Source organism: Aquarana catesbeiana, linkage group LG10 (genome assembly GCF_042186555.1).
Source record: "Aquarana catesbeiana isolate 2022-GZ linkage group LG10, ASM4218655v1, whole genome shotgun sequence".
Lineage (NCBI taxonomy): Eukaryota > Metazoa > Chordata > Amphibia > Anura > Ranidae > Aquarana > Aquarana catesbeiana.
This window is the reverse complement of record NC_133333.1, coordinates 180517401-180538452: the sequence shown is the minus strand read 5'-3', so window position 1 is coordinate 180538452 and position 21052 is coordinate 180517401. Positions and strand designations below refer to the sequence as shown.

The 21052-nt window shown below is 45.4% G+C and overlaps 1 protein-coding gene across 1 annotated transcript in view; it reads right to left on the bottom strand.

The window, feature by feature from the left end:
• Positions 1 to 14104, bottom strand: part of GPR157 (G protein-coupled receptor 157) — a 56649-nt gene extending 42545 nt beyond the window's left edge. Inside the window, exons 1-2 of the mRNA XM_073603020.1 lie at positions 13906 to 14104; positions 9716 to 10116 (exon numbers count right to left, since the gene is read on the bottom strand). Coding sequence (XP_073459121.1) covers positions 9716 to 10098 — 383 coding nt within the window. The 5' untranslated portion in view covers positions 10099 to 10116; positions 13906 to 14104. The remainder of the gene's footprint in view (positions 1 to 9715; positions 10117 to 13905) is intronic.
• Positions 14105 to 21052: the final 6948 nt, after the last annotated feature.

Genomic DNA, 21052 nt, shown 5'->3' with positions numbered 1-21052 from the left:
GGCTGTGCGCCGCTAAAGTGTTCGGGTTTGACTTGAAAAAAAAAAGGTGGCAACCCTAACATACACTAATTACAAGTAAACAGATCACAGGTGAGGATGGTTACCGTTATTAGCCATTCAAACCCCTTTGTGTCAACTTGTGTGTATGTTATCAGGCCAAAATCACCAGGGTAGTTTCTGTTGTTGTTGTTATGATTTAAAAAGAGTAAACACAGTTAATTGATAATAAATGGCTTCAGCCAAACACGAACCATGAGTGAAAGAAAAGTTTTTGTGTCATCATCCATATTCTCTGGAAAATGGCCAAGAAATCATAAATTCTGTCAGGGTATGTAAACTTATGAGCACAAATGTATATAAGTACGAAACAGTTAACAATATAAACCAAACCTGTTTGTCTACAATATACTTATTTTATTACAGCAGATATATAAATGCTTGTTTGAATGAGACCTGTGACATACTTTGACAGATCATACTGGTTTCTGAACAGCATTTGTATAAAGAAAAAGAGGAAGAACTAATACTTTTTTTCTTTAATTCCATTTTATTAATGGCTAAAGTACAATACAAAATTGTTAACCAGAATATCGACGGCCATAGCATTACTCGTATAAGGCATAACGAATATGTCAATGTTACAGCCGGTCATCTCATGTATATAGACAAAGAAATATAACAACTGAATGTGAAACAGATCAGTATAACTGAAAAATAGGTTACAATAAAAACAGCACAAAACAAAAAGGCATCAAAATTGACACATCCAAATTTAAGCTATGGCTTATCAGCCTGTGATTTTACAACAAAAGCCTGACCCAGTATGCCGAAAACCCATACTTAATCTTTCCAAGATAAGAAGCTAATCTAAACTTGTCTTAGAGTGTATACTTAAAAGGTTTGGAAAGTATGGTAATGGGAAACTCACTGTCTTCTGGTCCCAGTTCAAGCACCGGAAGGACAGTAACGCTTTATTAATTCAAACTAATTCGTGGATCAGAGAAATCGCAAGTAAAAGGCTTATCCAGTCTAGAAGAAAAAGCAGGGTAGGGAAAAAATAATAGAAGGAAGGGTAAAGGGGGAAGCATAGGGAGTCAGGGGAAGTGAGGGGATTGCCCACCAGTGAGCAGGCACCTCTAGCCATCCCCTAGCCAAGAAACAACTAACTAGTAGCTTGACCATCTGCCGGTATAGGTTGGGCTACAGTTTGTAGGTATTCGTCGGTACAGGTGAAGTATCTCTATGGCCTCCAACGCTCCCTGAAGGCCTCCTCATTATTCTTCAGGGTGGCAGTTAATTCCTCCATTAGGTAGGATATCATTAACTTTCCCGTACCACAGGACCTTAGTCAGGGGCTGTGACTGCCTCCAGAGTGCAGGAATGCAAGCTCTGGCTGCATTCACCAAATGGATAGGGAGAGATTTTTTTGTATTTCCGAAAGGGTATCCCTGTCAAGCGTAAGAGACACGCTTTAGGGTTGCCACTTACATCAACTGATGTCAGATGTTTCACGGTACCTGTCACATCCGCCCAGAACAACCCCAGGAGGGGGCACTGCCAGAATATATGAGCCATCATACCTACTGCTTGATTGCAATGCCAGCCTATTTCTGAGACATTGCTATCCATTTTGTGTAGCAAGAACGGTACAGGGTGCCATCGAGAGAATTTTGTATCCACTTCTTGATACTGGTTAGCAAGGGAAGATTTGTGGGCAAAGATAAAAATCTCGGCTGATTGTGCTGGTGTAAACTTAATCCCTAAATCCTTTTCCCATTTATGTATGAACGACGGGAATGTGCTATCTGAAGGCGATGCCATGTATCCATAGAGCAAGGAAAGTGTGTGTCTGGACGGCTCCCCATTCCTGCAAATCGACTGAAATGGGGTAAGGGCTCTGGGTGAATAATGGGATCTCTGAAAGGTCTGTAAAAAGTTGGGTGGTACTCCAGTAGTCCAGGGGGGGTACCGAAAATCCTGATAAAATCAGCCTGGGAAGGAAATCCTCCCTGAGGCCAAAAGTCGAGGAGACAGATCTTCCCCTGATGGCCTAAATTACACAGGTGTCTATTGGTGAACCCCGGTGTGAAGTCGGGGTTACCAAGGATTGGCGTCAAAGACGAGGGCGGCAGGGAAAGATCCATTGTATGGAAAACTGATCTCGCTATCCGTAGAGAGGCACCAATGAAAGGGTGATTCTGCAAATCCTCAGGAAATTGAGATATCAGCCAAGGGGAACATCGGAGAGGAATGGAGGCATCCTCCTTCTCCATGGAAACCCACTGCTTAGAGCCCTCATTGCCCTCAATTCCAATCCACCACCCTCAAGAGGTATACTGCTCTGTAGTATCTAAAGACGTCAGGAAGGCCTATACCCCCACTCCATTTAGAGAGGGAGAGTATTGATAAACTCAATCTCGGTGGTTTGGTGAACCAGATAAACTCCCTAAATAGGGAATGTACTTATTTGAAAAATGCCATAGGGACCACAAATCGGCAAGGCCTGCAACACGTACAAGATCCACGGGAGGACCATCATTTTCAAAGTGTTGCAGCGCCCAAACCACGTCAGGGACAGGGAGTGCCACTGTTTGAGATCCAGCTTGAGTTTGCTGAGTAATGGGGTGAAGTTCATGGAGCAAAGGTCCCCAATGTCGGAGCTAACATGTATCCCCAGATACTTAATCGATTTGTCTGCCCATTGAAAGGGGAAATGGGTACGTATAGATTGCAATTTCGAGTGAGAAAGCGTAATGTTAAGAGCCGCCGATTTTGACATATTAATTCTATAATTGGATAGGGCACCGTACGAGCGAAGGGCCTGAAAAATGTTTAGCAGGGATATACGGGGATTAGATATGAAGATTAATAAATCGTCCGCAAAAGCCGCTATTTTTTGATGACCCGAAGGCTTCTGGAGACCAGAAATATTCGGGTCGGTCCGAACAGTACAGAGAAAAGGCTCCAGCGTTAATATAAAAATCAAGGGAGAAAGAGGGTAGCCCTGTCTCGTCCCGTTCGAGATGGAAAAGTACTCAGAGTGGGATTAGTTTACCCACCAAGAGCATACCCTCCCTGAAATCTAACAAGGTTGGCATTAAGGTACGCAGGAAGTTAAGATGAATAAGTAGACATTGACTTAAGTCACTGTAGTAGACTGAATTCTGCCTTTTGACAAAATGTAACGGCCCTGAGGATCCATACAAATATCCAAATATGTCCAGGAACCGTTTGAGACCAGGATGCTAACACCTTTAGACTTTGAGAGGGGAAAGAGGAGTTGTAGGCCCATGGAAAGTCTTGATTGGTGAGTTTGGGCACACTGTCCTGTTTAAAGAGTCTCTTGTAGGAAGGCCACCTGAGTATATTTCTTCCTGAGGTCAGAGAGGAGACTAGAACGCTTCTCGGGGGTAGCAAGACCTCTGACAAGGGGGCAAGAGGGTGAGAGAAGGAGAAAGAAAGAAAAGTGAATGGATTGAGAAGAGAGGGAAAAAGCAAAACAAAACGAGGGCTCAAATAATGATAAGCCTAAAAGTGGCTACAACAAAGCCTAATGCTCCAGTAGAGCAGCCTATAGGGCAGCACTGGGAGATGTGCGTCCGAGCACCATAAGAACATTAGCATCATAAACTGGGATTACAGCAAAATGTGAAAATAAAATAACCTTTGGGGGAGGCTAGCTCCGAAGCTCTTCAGAAATAACACCCTGATCCACAACCCACTGGGGCATCTTCCCACGGGCAGAGCTCCAAGAATGAAACCCATAGCCCAATCAGTCCAGGGTCAACCGAGCCATGGCAAGCACCCAACCACATGGCTGCCAACCCTGACCTAAGACACTCTGGACTCTGGAGCACTGCATCATTCCCTCAGCCAGGAGGCAGCCCCCCTCCATCTCCAAAGGGCACACCCCCTTCCACACCTAGGAAATAATCAGGCCCACTAACTCCATGAAACCCGAGGTAAACACGTGTAGACAAAATGTGAGGAATACTCCATGTCCAATATACTGGAAATTAAGGCAGGGGCCAGGTGTTTTCTATCTCTTGAACGTCTGGTAATCAAAAAAGAAAATAATAAGAAAAGTTCTGCTGTAAAACGTAACAAGTGAAGGCACTCCACTCCTGACCAGACATCATTGGCCTGACTGACTTCTTTCACAAAGAGTGTTAAGGCTCATTGGCTGTCGGGAGGACCTGTGAGGGATCCCTTGACCTTGTACGAGGCCTGGACCTCCTGCTACATTGGGGACCCAAGACGAACGGACGTTGACCATCCATCAACAGGGACATGTCGAGCCAGTCTGGAAAGGGGCTGCAGGTGATTCTAAAAAGGCAAATAGGACATCCAGTTGGTCTGGGGATCTGAGGAAGAAAGAGTCACAGCGATGTGTCACCCTGCGATTCTGACTACCTCCAGAAGCGGGCGGAGTGCTCCCTGCATACGGAGTCAGGCGAGAAAGATCTGTAAATAATTTGACCGAAGCTCTGTCAAAGTCAACAGGGCCCCTGGACCATGCACAGCGCATGATCTCCTCTTTGGTTGTATAAAAGTGCACTCTAGCCAAAACGTCTCTGGGGAATGGGGCATCCCCTCCTCGGTGGCCCTGCACTCCACGCACCCGGTCTAACTCCAGTTCTTCCTCAGGTGCCTTATACAATATGCCGTTGAGGATGGCCTTGACTGTGGTTCTAAGGTCTCCTAACCCCCCCCCGAGGTGGCCTCTGGAATACCTCGTAGGCGGATGTTATTCTTCCGATTCAGATTTTCCCCATCACCAATGAGCAGGTGTAGCATAGTGAGCCCGTAATGGGTTCTCCCCGCTCCGCTTCCATAGCTGCCACACGGGTCTCCAGAGCATTACTGGTAGCTTCCACTGCCGAGACCCGAGTATCAACTGCATCAATTTGTTCAAGTCATTTATTTCCCTTGACAGGGTACTCACTATTGATGCCATCTCCAAGATTACCTGTTTGGTGGGGAGGAGAGCAAGCAAGTCTCTTCATCCTCCCTCTGTTGGCGGGTCCTGGGAGTGTGCCGCCTGGGAGCCTGAGGGAGATTCTGCCCTTGGAATCTCTGGAGAAGGAATCGGTGAAGCCGGGCGGCCGGAAGACACTGCGCTAGCAGAAGCAGGAGCAGGCTGTGATTTCGTCACTTTCTTCTGAACGGCCGAACCTGTAGCTGAGGTGCGCGGCAGAGACATGTTGGAATCCTGTGCCGGGTGTAAAGTGGCCGAGTTGCGGAGAAAATGCGAGGCAATGTCCGAATCCCTGTAGACAGGATGAGTGCCGGAGGGTTTCCTCTCCGGGTTTCGCTGCAATCTGTGAACTGTAGCTAGTTCCAAGCACCCGGGCTGCATGGAGCTCCCTGAACAAGCAGCCTCACAATGCCATCACTAAGCCACTCCTCCGAAGATCTAAATTAGACTGTTATTCTGGTTAACAGTAAAAAGTTGATCTGTGCAGAGGATCCCAGCATAGCAGAGTATGCAAAGAAAAGGTAAGCAAATGAAAATCCAAAACCAAAAATTAGATATATTGCAGCTCACTTGTCCTTAGATATGGTGGCTACATTCATTTTCTTCTATTTTTACCAGCAACACATTTTCTGTCCTAGGTTGACCACACTATTTCTTCATAAATACAGTGGACAAGCATTGTCACCCAAGGAAAAATAGAAGGATTAGCAGGTTAAGAATTTTTTTTAAAAATGTGAAAACTATTGTAGCTACAATATATTACACTTATTTTTTGGTTTAGATTTTAGGTTTTAACCTCTTGGCGCCAAGCGCACACAAATATGTGGCTTCTTACTGGGTGGCCTTGGTGCCAAGCGGCCGCATATTTGCTTGCATTAGTGCACATAGAGCTGTTCCGAGAGTGAGCGCTCCTGGCACAGTTACCGGTGGCTAGTGGAAAGCTCCTGATCACTGCTTGCAATCGGGAGCTTTCTGATCATGTGACTATGGTGAAAGCCAATCACGGCGGTCACATGATCATAAGCCCAGCCCTTCCTCCCAGCATTCTAAACCCCTTAAAGAGGCGGCAGGCGCCGACTCCAAGGGGTTAATAAGTAATTAAAGTTTTGCTGGGTAAAAAAAAAAAAACAAAATAAACAAATCCCCTCTGGGTGATCAGTGTACCAGAGGAGTTCAACTACCTCTGCAGCACATTCCTACATTTTGTTGCTCTGAAGAAATAGCCGTTTTTTTCCACCATGACCTTTGGACACTGATTTTGAATCAGAAGGGGGGATTCATTATAATTAGCTGGTGCACTCTTAGCTGCAGGGAACTGAATTCCCTTAAAGTGGATGTAAACCCTCACATATACTCAGTGAAGTGAACAGCCTCAGATGATACAGAGATGAAACAAATCCTTACAAAAGTTTTACATGTATATCTGCTGTCTTCAGCTGTATATGCAGTTTAGAAAGTGCACATCCTGTTAGAATTTTCTCTTTCTGATTTACATGTGAGTGTGGATTCTTGCCATACACTGTGAGACAGCTAATTGGAGGAAAGGCACACACCCCCCTCTCTACATAGGCAGAAAAAGGAAGAAACAAAGCAGAGCTGTGCTGTGAATAGACCAGCTCTCTGCTAATCTATTTATAGCACCCACCTGGACACAAAATTCAGCCTGGTTTTATCACAGTTGTTGGAGAACTTGTCAGATGTTATCATGCTGATAACAGAAGAACGGAGCAGGAGAAAGGCAGGGGACTTAGGGCTTTGAAAAAAGATAAGAAAACACTGCAGATATTTGTGCCCAGCTCAAATTTCATGAATGGGGTTTACATCCACTTTGAGGGCTTTTAAGGTGCAGTAGGACTACATTAAGTGGTTACTCTAGCACAGTCCCACTGCAAAACAAAGCAAAATGCTTTGTCTCCTACCTAGCTGGTTTACAACACCGCATTGCGGCGGTGTGCGCAGAGAAAAAAAAAAGAAAAAAAAAAAAAAAAAAAAAAAAAAAAAAAAAGTACTGCACACACACTACTTTTTTTAGCGCAGCACAGTGTGAAACAGTCCCCTGCCTTGCACTGCACTACAGCCAATAGGACTTAAGTAGATGTCACTGTAACGTTTCATGTAAAAAATAAAATAAAAGGTATTAACCCTTGGGGTATCTCACCAAAACTGAAATTCCTACTGCAGGGGGTGCCTAAAATTTGGCTTGCAGACTTGTGGGAATATGAGTAAGTCAATCACACAAGCAGCCATCTACAGCCCTCTATCCTCTACATAAAGAACACAGATCAAAGGATTTTTCTCAGCAGTAGAAATCAGGGGGAAGGGATCTGACATCACACACAATGCATAGCTAAAGCACAGAGTTTAGCAGTGGCGGCCCGTCCATTAGGAGCTTTGCCCCCCCCGATCTATGTGCCCTACCCCTAATCTCCATGCAGGGCGTCGGACGGATGAATTAAAAATTTATTTTTTTGAAGCATGCGAGTAGAGCTGGAGGCTCTAATTGTCTTAAAAAAGGGTGTGACATTAGCGAATATTCGGTCTTCCTGCTTCTCCTCCCGGGCCAATCAGGAAGCAGCTCCCGAGACCTGATTGGGAGTCTCAGGACCCACCTCCGGTTTAGCGAGAAGCAACACCCTGGCAGCAGCAGTCTCTTCTCCCTACCCCAGATGCAGCAGAGCATCGCCACCCTGTCCTCCTCCCCACACCTCTACCACAGTAAGATATAGCCATCGATCACAGGGGGGGGGGGGGGGGGATTGGCATCAGTGTGAGAGGATCGTGGCCGGTGGGTTGTGTAGTGCCAGCGGATCGCCCCGTTTTGAGCGATCAGGAGGCTGCAGAGGGAGGTGCGAGTGAGAGTGCTGCTTGCCGCCCCCCCAAAAAATTTTGACCACCAGCCGCCACTGTAGCTTAGTGAAACCTGCATGGAGGAAAGGGACACACCCCCACATACAAAGACTCAAAAAGAAAGATACACAGCTGAAGCTACAAGTCACCAGCTGCGAGCTGGAGGAGGGTGGGACCGTCACCTAGGTTTCTGTTGTGTCAACTTAACCAAATAGGAGTGACTCATGCAGATAGCAGAGGGAAGAGACAGCAGAGAGAAATTATACTCTGTGCTTTGAATAGAGGCAAGTACACATTAAAGAAGGATATGCTTTGTTCATTTTTCATGTCAGAGGTTTATAGCCACTTGAAACTGACAAAACCTCTGCTATGTTGTTTTTGAAAATACAAGCTCTGGGGCTTTTTGGCTTTACTGTTCTTTACCTGGAACAAGAATGCAGTCAGTGATGTGTCAGGGACAGTGGTCTGTATCCACTTGATAGTTCAAATGATGCAGGAGCATACTGGAGTGGAGACACAGCTGCCATGGAGGCACAGGGGAAAGCACTTGGAGTCACAAGAGGACTCTAGGACTGGGAGCACACTTGGAGTCACTGGAGTCCCTAGATTATCAGGGAACTGGAGAGCACTGGCTGACACTTGGCACACTGGTGACACGTGGAAATATGGCGGGTGTTTACGGGGCACACTAAATAACATTGACGTGCACGTAGAGTAACCAGAAGACACATGAGACACAGGGGTGCAGGTAAGTACAGCACCGGGGGGGCTCGAATAAGTCATTGCAAAGCATCGCTCAAATGCCAAGCCTTGATTTGCCAATTATAAGGGTTGTCTCCTGATTGGCCATGGTCCTGGGAAGTGCTAGCAGCTGGACACCAGAGGACACTCAATGCTGGATCCCAGGAGAGGTGAATATCAGAATGCACATATTGGATTCTTAGTCAATAACTTACCGAGTAGTGAAGGAACGTTATGGTCTGTACTTTACAAATAGCAAAAATAGTCCCTATTTTGCTATGTTAATATCTTGGTTTGGGAGCCTTTTCTATTGCCATCAACAAAACACAAGGTTTAACTTTAATATGGAAAATGGTTCCCAGAGTGGACTTAGACGAACGGTAGGTGAATTGGATCCTGTCTAAATCGGCCCTACTATATGTATGTATGATTGTGAGCCAGGGACCTTAGATTGTAAGCTCCTTGAGGGCAGGAAATTATGTATATTTACAATATATGTGTAAAACGCTGCATATAATTGATGGTGCTATACAAGTACCTGAAATAAATAAGCAACATTAAAGCAGAGTTCCGATGTTTTTTTTTTTTTAAGTCAGCAGCTACAAATACTGCAGCTGCTGACTTTTAAAATATGGACACTTACCTGTCCAGGGCGCCCCGATGTCGAAGCCGATCTATCCCTGGTAAGGGAATCAGGAAGTGAAGCCTTGCGGCTTCACTTCCCGGTTCCTTACTGCGCATGCACGACTCACGCTGCGCTATCCCACTGGTCCCGGCTGTTTTCTGCCAGATAACAGCAGGGGTGGGGATGGGAAGTGGCGTAGATACCCGCGGGTGGCTCGGGTATCTATGCCCGGAAGTGGGAGCAAAATATCTGTATTAGACAGGTATTTGCTCCCCCCTTCCCCTGAAAGGTGCCAAATGTGACATCGGAGGGGGGGAGGAACCGGAAAAGTGGAAGTTCCATTTTTGGGTGGAACTCTGCTTTAATTTGTCTACCACAAGTCCTTATATATACACACTAGCTTTAGGTTAAGGTAAGGGTAAGTATGACAGCCGGGCAAATAGCATTTGCAGAATGAGAAGACAACAATGGCAGCTTCTGTGGTTCTCCCCTTTAAGAGCAGACATATTATGGCTTCTACTAACCTGATTAGATGGAACCAGTAGATCATATGCTCAGCAAGGCTCTGTTGAGAGTACACAATAGTGATGTATAGGTAGAGGGCAACCGCCATAGTCCAGAAGAAAGAGCTGGTGTTGGAGAAAGTAGACAGGGCACCCTGGGCCACGCAGTCCCATGTCGACTCCTTAAAGTTACTCCAGACTCCATAGAAGTAGGAGGCAGCAGATAACAGATCAGCAACTGACAGGAACAGAAGTAGTTGACGTGGACGACTCCGGAGCTCTGGCCAGCGGATGTGGGTAAAGATGATGAGAGCAGAACCCAAGAAGGAGAGGGCACAAGACAGCAGAACAATCACCTGCTCAGACAAGTAAAGGTTATTTCTTGGGATCCCCAGCCAATCCATAGAAAATTACTACAAACCCTAGAAAGAGACACAAAAAGTATTAATCATAAGGCATCAGCCTTGGTGGCAGAAGACATTGTTTTCTACTCCTACAAATATGGTACTTGCTTGCTTCTATTGATAATTAAAGGCCTCATGCTCACGGGTATATGAATTTATGCTCCAAATATCCAGATTATTTTCTGCTGTTCTTTGTTTTTTAAATCCTCACATTCAAAATTTATAGCAGGAGTTTGGAATTCACACTGTGCCCAGCATAGAAACCATTACAGACAGTACAAGGGTACCAATGGTGGCGTTTACTCTGGGAACAGGGTAAATGATAAGGGGATGAGAGATACAGGGCACAGGGATGACAATGTCTGGATTATTATAATAGATTCATTCTTTATGCATACAGAGATCTAAATATAAATCAGTTAAAAGATTTCAACATTTACAGAGTGCCCAAGGAGAAGTATCTACAGAAGAAGCCATTTACAGTTCCAGTAAGCTGGTCCTTCTGCAATCCATAGTAGCGTGTGCTGTCATATGCTGAGCCAGCAGAAAGGACAAAGGAAGGAGTAGTGAGCAGGCTGTAGGAGAAGTGGTTAATATTCTGAGTAGGGTATAAATACACAAGATGGGGCGTCCAGCACACTAAGCATGTCACCTTTTTTTGTTATTAGTTCCTTCCTCCATGGTAATCCCAGGAACAATGACAGATGATACCAGACACAGAATGAAAGCTTTGTGTGCATCTGGGCCATTTCTACACATCAATACTATACCGCTTTATTTATTTATTTACAGGCATTTATATAGTGCTGACAACTCACTTAGCATTTACATACTATACATTCATATCGGTTCTGCCCTTAGGAGCTTACACTCTAAGGTCCCTTCCCCACATCCATACACATACATACCAGGGCATGATTTGATAAGAACCAAATTTACATACTAGCAAGTCTTTGGAGCACTGCAAGCTCTATGCAAATTGTGTCCTAAACAGGATTTGAACCAAGAACCTCAGTGCTGCAAGGCAGAAGTGCTAACTACTAAGCCACTGTGCTTAGTCATGTACAAAGATCTGATGTTTAATATGCTGCATGCCAGGAATCCCAGTGTCACCATAGCAAAAATGTCATTGTTGGATAATATTGTAGGAACCCCATACCAAATATAGGCTCACATAAATGACTTCCTTCTGAAAATGCTGGTGGCCTGGCTGCTTTAGAGCTTTCTGAGTCACAGACCTAGAGCAAGCATGTATCAAGTGAAGTCAGGCATACCCGACAGACACTCAAAGTATTTAAATCAAATTCATATAGAGAGGCAGCAATGGAAGCCAAAGGCCTCATTCACACTGCAACAACATGCTAGAACATCTAGAACTTGTACTTGAATTTGGCACATGCTGCGCCACTTTTAGAATGTACGTGAGACATTTTTTGCAAAATCTGTCTCCCTATGCCAAAAGTTGGTCTTAATTAGCTCCAAGAACAAAAATATAACCAGTGCACTGAAAATGAACTATAGTTAGTAGCCAATGGTGTAGGAAAATCTTGTCCAAGGAGAGGTTAAAAAAACATGTAATGCTGTCCTATATTGAAGAACAAACGTCTTTAATAGTTACAAAAGTGTGTAACAATATATAATATACACACTTTTATAACTATTAGGTTGGGTTCACACTGACTTGGTGTGAGAACCACGACCATTCCTGTGTGGGTTCCAACATCGCATCAGAATCGCACTGTGCTCTGTGAACTGCTGCGGGTGTCAAAATAAAGTTAAAGACACCCCCAAATCAGTTTGCAGAACGTAGTGCGTACTGAGGAGTCAAATCGCATGCGATCCGATTCCAGTGCGGACAAAAAACAAAAGTTTCCTGCACCATTTTGGTGCGAATGTGATGCGACTAAAGCCATACAAATTGTATGGCTGAATTTGCACCGCACAGAAAGTGGCGGCTGGTGGATTTTTTTTGGGGGGGGGGGGCAAACATCCTCCCCCTCAGGTTGGTCGGTCGGGGGCACCCCCCTACCCCGGCACTTACCCCATCGGTTGCAGGTGGCTGGCATTGGCTGGGTTGCAGGCTCCTACAGGCGGCGGGTAGCAGATCCCATGTCCTCTCTTCATCACGGCGGCTTCCGCCATGTGGCTCCTCCATCCTTCTAGGCGGCCAATAGGATCGCCTGTCTTTTCAGTCAATCAGGTGACTGGTGTCAAAACCCGCTTCCTGATTGGCCGGGAGGAGGATCAGTGTTACAACATCGAATATTGATTCGCTTTTGTAACACACCTGGGTGGGCTTGGGGCGCACTCTCTGCAACCGAGCCCACCCTACATTGAAGACCATTAGAGCCTCTGGTTCTAATTGTTGCTTCAAAAAAATAGAAATAAAACAGCCCCTGCATTGGAGTCCATGCGCCAGTGTCCTGAAAGGGGCCGAACGCATGGATAGGGGAGGCGGCGTTCTTAAATGGACATGTCGCCCCTAGGTTCAACTCACATGCAACTTCTGCAGTCGCATCAGTGTAAACCCAGCCTTAACTTACTTTTTATTCCTCAATATCGGACAGCATTGCATCGTTTTTTTTAACCTCTTCTTGGACAAGATTGTCCTACAACATTTGCTACTATTGCTCAATTTCAGTGCGCAGTTTTAAAAGTGAATAAACTAATGCGCAAAGTCACGGATGTATATGAATTTGTTTGCACATTGTTTATTTTAGTGAATCGCACTTCACCTTGTATGATTTTATCTGTATTATAGTGATTAGTATTTCATTATTTATGATGTATATGATATTTATGCACGATTGAATTTTTATCTATATATTTATTTATATCACATTCATTTGCGAGTCACGGACTCTTATTAATTTTTGCACATTTTTATGTGTTTTGGTGGAGTCGCACTACACTTTATATGAGCTTCTTTCATTTTTGTTTGGATTCTGTGATTATTATTTTGGTATTTATCGTTGCACTTTGATATTTATTTCACATATTTTTTATTTATATTCGCACATTTTAGGCGTAAGGAGCACCGCATACTTTTTATTATTATTTGTTTGGTTCAAGTGCGCAGTTTTAATTTTTGTTCTTTCGTGTGTATTACTTTGCTTCCAATGCCAGGTTGTTTATACAGCTGCATCTGATACTCGATGGTCCACCCGGCTTCTTAGCGCTTAGCCTACTCTGTTTTTTTATCCTAAAATTAGCTCCGCTTTTGTAAAATACGAAGTGTCAGAATTTTAGTTTGAACTTGGCGCAGGCATTGTGCCGCAATGTAAAAATTGTTGCATTTTAGAACCACCGGAATTAAGCGTAGGAGTCGTTGTCAGAAACCTAAACAGTCGCTGAATAAGGCTCAATTCCTAAAAAGAGCAAAAAGTGGTGCAACTGCTTTATTGAATTCCCCCACAATGTGTGTCTTCTGGATAATTCGTAGATTTGATCAGATCGCCGGATCCTGAGATCAGATTGTTAGGTGTATGATCACTTTATGTAGATTATTATCACAATACATCCAACCCCAACTTCCTCTACATTGTTACATGTTATTATTCAACAGGAGGATTGTTTATAAACATCAGAAGGGAACATAGAAGCAGAATCGAATCCTACAACAAAATAACATTTCTAGAGGTAAACAATCAATAAACAAACAAAAAAGTGACAATAAAACAACCTGAGACCTTCTAAGACACATAAAGTGAGTATTGTACTCCATGGAGGGGGTAAGGAAGAGACAAGCAGTGATTGATACGCTGTATAATAGAGAGGGAGGGAGGGGGTAGATGGAACAGCACTGACCTGGTCGGCTCTCCCTCCAGCTCGGTGTCGGCGGTCTCTCCTCTCAGTCCTGTAGGGGGAGGAGCTCTCAGTCGGGACATCCGGAAGGGGAAGGAGAAATCTTCTATCTAGATGGGAAGAAATCTTCACCCGGACCGAGAGAAAGGACAGCCGCACACTGCCCTCCACTACCGCCCCACTGCGCCCTCTACTGAGCGCTCTGTGTACACACCCTGCCTGTGGAAGGCTCTAATGTCAGGGGGGGCTGCTAGTGGAGTAGATCAATGCAGCAGATCAATAAGATTTCCTTCATTTTCATAAAAAAGAAGTAAACTCAATGATTAACCACTTAAGGACCGAGCCTCTTTCTGAGATTTGTTGTTTACAAGTTAAAAACAGGTTGTTTTTTTTTTGCTAGAAAATTACTTAGAACCCCTAAACATTATACTTTTTTTTTTTAACACCCATGTAGTTCCAAAACATCTGGGGTGCCAAGGTTTGCCATCACTGCGCCTAGAGAATAAAATGGCAGTCGTTGCGATACTTTCTGTCACACCGTATTTTGCGCAGCGGTCTTACAAGCGCACTTTTTTTTGGAAAAAATACACCTTTTTGAATTAAAAAATAAGACAACAGTAACGTTAGCTCATTTTTTTTTTTTATATTGTGAAAGATAATGTTACACCGAGTAAATTGATCCCCAACATTTCACGCTTCAAAATTGCGCTCTCTCCTGGAATGGCGACAAACTTTTACCCTTAAAAATCTCCATAAGCGACGTTTAAAAAATTCTACAGGTTGCATGTTTTGAGTTACAGAGGAAGTCTTGGGCTAGAATTATTGCTCTCGCTCTACCGATCGCGGCAATACTTCACATGGGTGGTTTGAACACTGTTTTCATATGCGGGTGCTACTCACGTATGCGTTCGCTTCTGCACGCGAGCTTGGCGGGATGGGGCGCGTTAAAACATCCCTTGTAATAGAATAAAAGCATGACAGGTCCTCTTAAAGTGGTTGTAAACCCTTACAGACCACTTTAACCTACAGGTAAGCCTATATTAAGGCTTACTTGTAGGTGCAAGAAATATCTCCTTAACCTACACGGTTAAGGAGATATTTTCCTAAAAACGGGCACTGATGTCTATGGCGCATGCACGCCGTAGACGCAGGCGCACTGAGCGTGCCGTTAGTGAAGGCGATCATGCCGTCACTGAAGGCTCCCGCGCGCATGCGCCGGAGTGACGTCATCGCTGCTCCGGCCAGTCACAGCACCGGAGCATGCTATGCATACTAGCTCATAATGCCTTTGTCCTGCAGGGTGTTTTTTTTTTTTTTTTTTGAGAGAGTGTTTACTTCCTCTTTAAATATGAGATCTGGGGTCAAAAAGACCTCAGATCTCATATTTACACTAAAATGCAATAAATAAACAAAAAAAAAAAAAAAGAATTTTGTCATTTAAAAAAAAAAAATGGCCCTTTAAGAGCTATTGGCAGAGGTGAAGTTTTGACGTTGATTCTGCCCTGCCCTATGTTTTAGGGTCCATTCACAATGTAAAGTGGTGTGCACTGAGCACAAGTGAATGCTGCATTAAGTTGTGCATTCTGGAAGGAAATGCATGTAAAAGATGAGTTGTGCTTGCAGTGCCATTTATTGTTAAAGCAGAGCTCCAGGCTCCTTCAGAAAAAATTAAAAGTCAGCAGCTACAAATACTGTAGCTGCTGACTTTTAACCACTTGCTGCCCGCCCACCCTCATATGACGGCGGGACGGCGCAGCTGTTATCCTGGGCTGTCGTCATATGATGGCGCTGCCTTCCAGGATCCCTAGGGGGCGCGCCCCCGCCGCGTCATTTGGGTCCTGGTGCGCGTGCCCGGCAGCCGCGATGTCCGCCGGGCACCCGCGATTGCCCGGTGACCGAGCAGGACCATGGATCTGTGTATGTAAACACACAGATCCACGTCCTGTCAGATGGGAGGAGACCGATGGTGTGTGCCCAGTACAGAGGAACACCGATCGGTCTCCTCCCCTTGTGAATCCCCTCCCCCCACAGTTAGAATCACTCCTTAGGAACACATTTAAGCCTACAGCGCCCCCTCCTGGTTAACCCCTTCATTGCCAGTCACATTTATACAGTAATCAATGCATTTTTATAGCACGGACCACTGTATAAATGTGAATGGTCCCAAAAATGTGTCAAAATTGTCCGATGTGTCCGCCGCAATATCGCAATCATGATAAAAATCGCAGATCGCTGCCATTACTAGTAAAAAAAAAATAATAATAAAAATGCTATAAATCTATCCCCTTATTTTGTATACGCTATAACTTTTGCGCAAACCAATAAATATACGCTTATTGCGATATTTTTTACCAAAAATATGTAGAAGAATACGTATCGGCCTAAACCGAGGAAAAAATTTGTTTAAAAAAGAAAAAATTTGGATATTTATTATAGCAAAAAGTAAAAAATATTGTGTTTTTTTCAAACTTGTCACTCTTGTTTTGTTTATAGCGCAAGAAATAAAAACCACAGAGGTGATCAAATACCACTAAAAGAAAGCTCTATTAGTGAGGAAAAAATGATAAACATTTCACTTGGGTACAGTGTTGTATGACCGCGCAATTGTTATTCAAAGTGTGACAGCGCTGAAAGCTGAACATTGGCTTGGGCAGGAAGGGGGTGAAAATGCCCAGTATGGAAGTGGTTAATATTTGGACACTCACCTGTCCAGGAATCCAGCGATGTCTTCACCCCAGCCAATTTTTTTAATTGGCTCTCAGGTGCTGCCACCGCCATCTTGGGTAAAGGAAACCAGCAGGGAAGCCTTGCGGCTTTACAGCCAGTACACTACTGCGCAAGCGCACAATTTGTGAATGGCCTGGTGGTGGGGGAAGGAGGAGGGGGGCCGAACTTCTGGATTACTTTGTTGTAGCGAAGTCAGCCGGAAGTGGTAGCGGAAGTGGTAGCGGAAGTGGTAGCGGTGACTTGTCAAAACCAGGTACCCCCCCCCAAAAGGTTCCAAATGTGGCAGCGGGGGGCAAATATGTAGAGCTTCCACTTTTAGGTGGAGCTCCGCTTTAATGGCACCACAAACGTGGTTAGCAAACATGTTTTGCTGCATCTCAAAACACACATCAAAGCACCAAAATGCATAGTTAAAAAAAAAAAGCACAAAACTCAATGCCAGAAAAAGGTCCTGGAGCTTCTTTTGGTGTTTATAGGGGCATAGGGCAGCCTTTTCAAAAGAATAAGCTGCTCTATGCTGTCACGCAGGGGTTGGTGCACTGCATTGTCTTTTAACATGCACTTTTCTTTGCACTCCAGCCACTGTCACACAGGCTTCAGCTTGTATAGGAACAGCAAGCCTTTACAAGGCATTGGCAGAGCTTTCAGCAAGCTTTGCTGAAGCTTTTAAAGCGTCCTTCAGCTCCAGTTTGTAATTGCCGAACACAGATCCTAATGCGAGTGCTGATAGCCACTTTAAATAAGCTGCTAGCAGGCTTCAGCAATACTTGAAGCTTGTTGAAATCAGCACTCCCAATAAGATCTGTGTATAAGGCCTGTTTCACATGGGCTTGTATAAGAGCAGTGTGAACAGCAAGCTTTGAGCAAGCTTTGTTGAAGCGTTTAAAATACCTGATTCAACTCTAGTTTGTAAATGTTGAACACAGATCCTAATGGGAGTATTGATTGCTACTTTAAGTAAGCTGCTATCAGGCTTTCAACAAGCTTCAGGCTGGGTTCACACTAGAGCACGGAGTGGGTCACAGCAGGAGTCCGGTGCATCTCAATTCACCGGTTCAGGCCCGATTTCAGCCCAAATTTTTGGCTGAATTTGGACCTGAAATGGACCAAAAGTCGCACAGGACTCCTGTGCATTTCGCACCGGAGCCGCTCCAGAGATGTGTGAACCAGCTCCACAGAGAGCTGGTCACAATCTCCTGCTATGCGAATTGGATGCAGAGAAATCCGCATCCAATTTGCAAAAGTGTGCACCCAGCCTCAGAAAGTGCTGAATCCTGCCAGCACCTCGTTTAAAGTGGCAATCAGCTCTTCCATTAGAATCTGTGTTTAACATTTACAAACTGGAGCTGAATGGTACTTTAAAAGCTTAATCAAAGCTTGCTGAAAGCGCTGCAAATGCTTTGTCAAAGCTCGCTGTTCACAAGCTCTTTTACAAGCTGAAGCCCATATTAAACTGGCCTAACATTTCGAAACAGAAGCTAAAAAAAGGCTTAGAGCCCTTTCACACTGGGGCGGGGGCGGCGTTGGCGGTAAAACGCCGCTATTATTAGCGGCGTTTTACCGTCGGTATGCGGCCGCTAGTGGGGCGGTTTTACCCCCCGCTAGCAGCCAAGAAAGGGTTAAATACCACTGCAAAGCGCCTCTGCAGAGGCGCTTTGCCGGCGGTATAGCCGAGCCATCCCATTGATTTCAATGGGCAGGAGCGGTAAAGGAGCGGTATAAACACCGCTCCTTCACCGCTCCGAAGATGCTGCTGGCAGGACTTTTTTTTCCCGTCCTGCCAGCGCATCACACTGGAATGAAAGCAGCGGCACTTTCGGGTCGGTTTGCAGGCGCTATTATTAGCGCAATAGCGCCTGCAAACCGCCCCAGTGTGAAAGGGCTCTTAGAGAATGCTGCTCAAAGCTTGCCAAAAGCTTGCTGAAACGTTCATAAAAGCTTGCTGTTCACACATGTTCCTGAAACATGTATTGTAAAGGGTCCACAGCACCACAGAGGAGCCAAATTTGTATTATGCCGCGTACACACGATCGGAATTTCCGTCAGAAAAAACTTGGACGTTTTTTCCGACGGAATTCCGCTCAAGCTTGCCTTGTATACACACGGTCACACAAACGTTCTCTGAACTTTCGACCGTCAAGAACGCGGTGACGCACAATACTACGGCAAGCCGAGAAAATAAAGTTCAATGCTTCTGAGCATGCGTCAAATTGTTTCCGAGCATGCGCGATTTTTTGCGCGTCCGAATTGCATACAGACGAACGCATTTTCGAACTATTCCTGACCGAAAAAAAGAGAACTGCCCCCAATCTTTTGCTGGCTGGAATTCCGCCAGAAAAAGACTGATGGAGCATACACACAGTCGCATTTTTCGACAAACAGCTCTCATCGGAATTTTGCTGGTGGCATTTCCGTTCGTGTGTACGCGGCATAAGACTGCTGTTTTCCCCATGCGTTGTGCCACATTGCGTTGGATTGACATGTGTTACCATGTGCTGTGTCACATTGCACTGAAAAAAGTAGAGTTTGCTTTACTGCTCCCATATGAACTGTTTTCACTCACATAGCTTATTTCTTTTAAGTCCTTGCAATGGCATGCATTGAAAAAAATATGCCAATGTATCTAGTGTGAATCAGTGCCCCCCCTGAGTCTAATCTCAGGGGGGGCACTGCCAAAATTTTCATGGGCAATTTGTCGAAGCAATGGCTGGTGTTGGCGCATCAATCGTCACAGAACCATGGTTCATATGGTGTCTGGCAGTGGCATCGGGGGGGGGGGGGGGAACTGGAGCCCCGAGTGGGTCCCCAAAAAGCCTTGGGTCTTGGGCATTCACAATTCTATTATTAGCCTTGAGTCCAAGTGGGGACCGATCTGACCCGCAGCGTGGTCGAGTCACATAGCAGGTTCCTCCTTCTGGAGCCTACAGCTCCTATGATGGACGTCCCACTGGTTCAATGCCGGGACTGCGGTATGTGTGACGTCCATCATAGGCGTTGCAGGCTCCAGAAGGCGGAAATTACAATGCGGCCGCCGTGCCACGTCACTGTGAGAAGATCCCCGCTCAGAGCTCGGGCGAGCGGCACTCCTCTCCTGTCATGGCTCTGGTTCTGGCTGCCTGGAGTGCCTGCTGCTGTCTACTCTACTGTGATGGGCGCGCCGCACACTAAGGCTGAGCTGCAGGAGGAGGTCACATCACCTGAAGTCTGGTGTCAGTGTGGGTCAGTGTATGTCAGATAGGTCAGTGTGTGTCAGGTAGGTCAGTGTATGTCAGGTAGGCCAGTGTAGGTCATGTAGGTCAGTGTATGTCAGCCATGTAGATCAGTGTATGTCAGATAGGTCATTGTATATCATGTGGGTCAGTGTATGTCAGATAGGTAGGTCAGTGTGTGTCAGCCAGGTAGGTCAGTGCATATCAGATAGGTCAGTGTGTGTCAGGTAGGTCAGTGCGTGTCATATAGGTCAGTGTATGTCAGATAGGTAGGTCAGTGTATGTCGGGTTGGTCAGTGTATGTCAGCCAGATAGGTCAGTCTATGTCAGCCAGGTAGGTCAGTCTATGTCAGCCAGGTAGGTCAGTGTACGTCAGGTAGGCCAGTGCATGTCAGGTAGGTAACACCCACCACCACACAAGAACAGAACTGCGGTTGCGGTGATGCAGGGGGGTGGTGAGAGATGATGTCATCTCTCTGCTAGCCCGCCCACTCAGCAGCCTGCCAGCCTGCTCACTCACTCGCCGGCCCGCTGAGTCACCCGCCAGCCTGCTCACTCACCGGCCCACTCAGCAGCCTGCCCGCCAAGTCACCCGCCGGCCCACTAAGTTACCCGACAGCCTGCTGACTATTTTCTCAGATCCATTGCCCCCCCTGGATCTGCCCCTGGTGTGAATGGCATATACAATTGCTACACAAGTCATATTGTAATGTAATGTTAACGAAAAATCCCTTTTCTATTTTTCTATGTTAATTTGCAGCTGCTGTAATTTTCTGTACAATTCAATACAATATGGCTCCTGGGAGCATTCTGTACACAGCTGGTGTACGGAGCGCTTTTACTAGGGGAAGAGATGGAATTTATTCTCTGATTGCAGAGACACAAACTACAAACCTTCCCTCCTGTTAGAACAGCCATCTGCCTTGTTTACATAGAGAGATTGGAGTTCTGTGTGTGTAATCACAGCAAACGCGAGAGAACCGGCGGTGCGCATGCGTGCCTCCTACCCGGAAGTGTTGGATCACGGATACAGTATGTGATCCGGCGCACAGATGCCACTGAGTAGCAGTAAAACTGCTATAGGACAAACCTTTAATGGTTAATAACATGGACAACAGGTCACTCCAAAGGAGTATTTGCCATCTCAAAATAAAACAATGTTCTCGCTGTTTATGTATCATGTGTGAAGATGGGAGCCACTTAATTAAATTAAA